Source organism: Penaeus chinensis, chromosome 35 (assembly GCF_019202785.1).
Source record: "Penaeus chinensis breed Huanghai No. 1 chromosome 35, ASM1920278v2, whole genome shotgun sequence".
NCBI lineage: Eukaryota > Metazoa > Arthropoda > Malacostraca > Decapoda > Penaeidae > Penaeus > Penaeus chinensis.
Window position 1 is genome coordinate 21,069,682 of NC_061853.1, and position 2,500 is coordinate 21,072,181.

Consider the following 2,500-nt stretch of genomic DNA (forward strand, 5'->3'; position numbering starts at 1 on the left):
TCGGCTCTGTGAAGATGACGGCCTGGGTGGCGGCGGCGCTGTGCTGCTGGGACTGGGCCCGCGCAGGTGGGTGCTGGCCCTGTGGGGGAAGGCCGGGAGGGGGGGTAGGTCCTCGCAGGTGGGTGCGGGTCCTGTGGGGGAAGGCAGGGGGGCGGTGCTAGGGTCTCGCTGGTAGGTGGGTATGGGGGTCCTGAAGAACCCTCCAGCGGGAAAGCGAAGGGTCATGTAAATAAATAGGGCATTTCGGAAATGATTGTTTATACATTTATAACACACACACACACACACACACACACACACACACACACACACATATACACACACACACACACACACACACACACACACACACACACACACACACACACACACACACACACACACACACACACACACACACACACACACACACACACACACACACACACACACACACACACACACACACACACATTGCCATCAGTGAATCTCTCCTTTGCCACGCAGTCATGCCCAAACTTACCTTAATCCAGACTACGACTTCCCCTGGATGACGGCAGACGGTGCTCCGCCTACCTTCAGGATCAACACGTCTGAGTACGAATTCGCGCATGCCATCGTCAGGCCAGGCGAGTCCGAGAAGGAGGAGGATCGAGGGGCCTCGCCTGCTGAGTCGCAAATGGCAGCGCCTCGTCGTGTCCAGGGGCTCCTCCATCACGCTCAACTGCTCCGTGGCCGACCCCGGAGACATTTCGGTGAGTAGGCCCCAGGCCGTTGAAGTAGGCCTACGGCGGGTGATGCACTCGCCGTTTGAGCGTAAAGCATATTGCATAACGTAGACTTGTTTATGTCTGAGTGTGACCGACAACCCTCTTCAGGATTTCTTGGGAGTGGCTTAATTAAGGCCCTTTCGAAGTTGATTGTCCAGTCACGTACGTTTTTGTGTTTGCTGCAATTGTTTGGATTGATCCAAGATATGAAGAAATTACGTAGGCAATTTGGTCTTTCGTTTTCTTCAGATAAGGAATAACAAAACATGTAGTATTAGTTAGAATCGCATCCCCATTCATTCGGTTGAGCGAGAGAATATATGTTTGCTTGTTTCAACTCGAGAAGTGCTGGCTGGGTGGCTTACTCCCAATATATTTGCTGTATGATATGTGACAAGTTGCAAAAAATACATATATATATATTGCTCATTCTGATGAACAGTTCATCTCGCTCTCTACTTTTATTTTAATTTATTCAATCTTGATTTTCTTCTGTTTGTCAGTGAGCATCCGTTTACAGTATATGCGTGGGTGTAGATAAAACTGCCACGCTAGTGTTTTGTCACAAAGTCAAAGTTCTTACATATTATATATTTTGCAGTATGCTTGTTATTTCATCCACACCTACGCATATACTGTAAGTAAACACGTACTGACAAATTCAAGTAAAATATGTGTCAGGTAAAAGTAGAGGGCGGGATTAAATTCCCATTTCATCTTAATGAACAAGATTTTCCTTTTAAGGAATCAGATATACAGCACGTGTATTGGAAGTCGGTTCTAATACTTTGCTCAAGTTGAAACTATGAAACGTGTATTTCTCGCTTGGCTGTTCGAATGTGGATGCGACCCTACGGAGAAATGACACGACTTACGGACACGACTTATAATAATAGCGAAAACTATGATCAGATTATATAATAGCCCTACTGCGGCTTTGCGTTCAATTAATGTTCTATAATGAAGAATGCAATGTAGCATGTTTCATGTTTATTGAACCAGTCGTTGGTTCATGCGAAATAAATGTCACTTCATTAGTTCGATTACCCGCCACTAGACACAATTACAAAGGTATCAGCAGTTCTTCAGATATTTATTTGATTCAGCTGTCAAACGCAAAAAAAAAAAAATATAGTATGAAGCATTTTCAAGTTTCAAGAAATATGCAACTATACCTGATACTTGCTGTGTTGAAAGAAGGGGGAAAAGCCTTTCCCCTCAAAAGGTGTTACCATCTACAAACAAACAATTCCAAGAAAGTGCACTTGAAAAGTATCCTATTACAAAGTCAACGATGATTAATACTACATGTTTTGTTAACACTTATTTGAAGAAAACGAAAGATCAAGTGGCTTATGTATTTTCCAAAATTAGAGACTAATACACTTATTTTTTTATTTGCATTCTCCCAATCACACTCTTTGTTACAATCAACCTAGGGTTTTTGCCTCATTCGTAAAATTACCATTAACAATATGTTTACATGGAAGAGGTTGAAAGATGTACAAAAGAGGGACCCAGCATGTGTACAATTCCGGAAATGTACATATATTTATATATATATATATCAATCTGTGCACATATATAATTATGTATGTGTCATATATATATGTGTGTGTTGTGTGTGTGTGGGGGGGGGGGGGTGTATGTGAATGTGTGTGTATGATTATTTACATATGTATATATATACTTATATATATGATATACATATATGTATATATACTTATATAGTATATATATGTATGTATATA

The 2,500-nt window shown here is 41.9% G+C and overlaps 1 protein-coding gene across 2 annotated transcripts in view; it reads left to right on the forward strand.

Annotated features, from left to right (window-relative positions):
- Window positions 1–2,500, forward strand: part of LOC125044168 (brother of CDO-like) — a 14,876-nt gene that overhangs the window by 319 nt on the left and 12,057 nt on the right. The window contains exons 1-2 of one of the 2 annotated variants that reach the window (XM_047640625.1): window positions 1–66; window positions 513–734. The exon at window positions 1–66 is cut by the window's left edge and continues 319 nt beyond it. In XM_047640625.1, the coding sequence (XP_047496581.1) occupies window positions 591–734 (144 nt within the window). In that variant the 5' untranslated portion in view covers window positions 1–66; window positions 513–590. Of the gene's footprint in view, window positions 67–456; window positions 735–2,500 lie in introns of those variants that run through there. The other variant, XM_047640626.1, reaches the window with a different exon arrangement.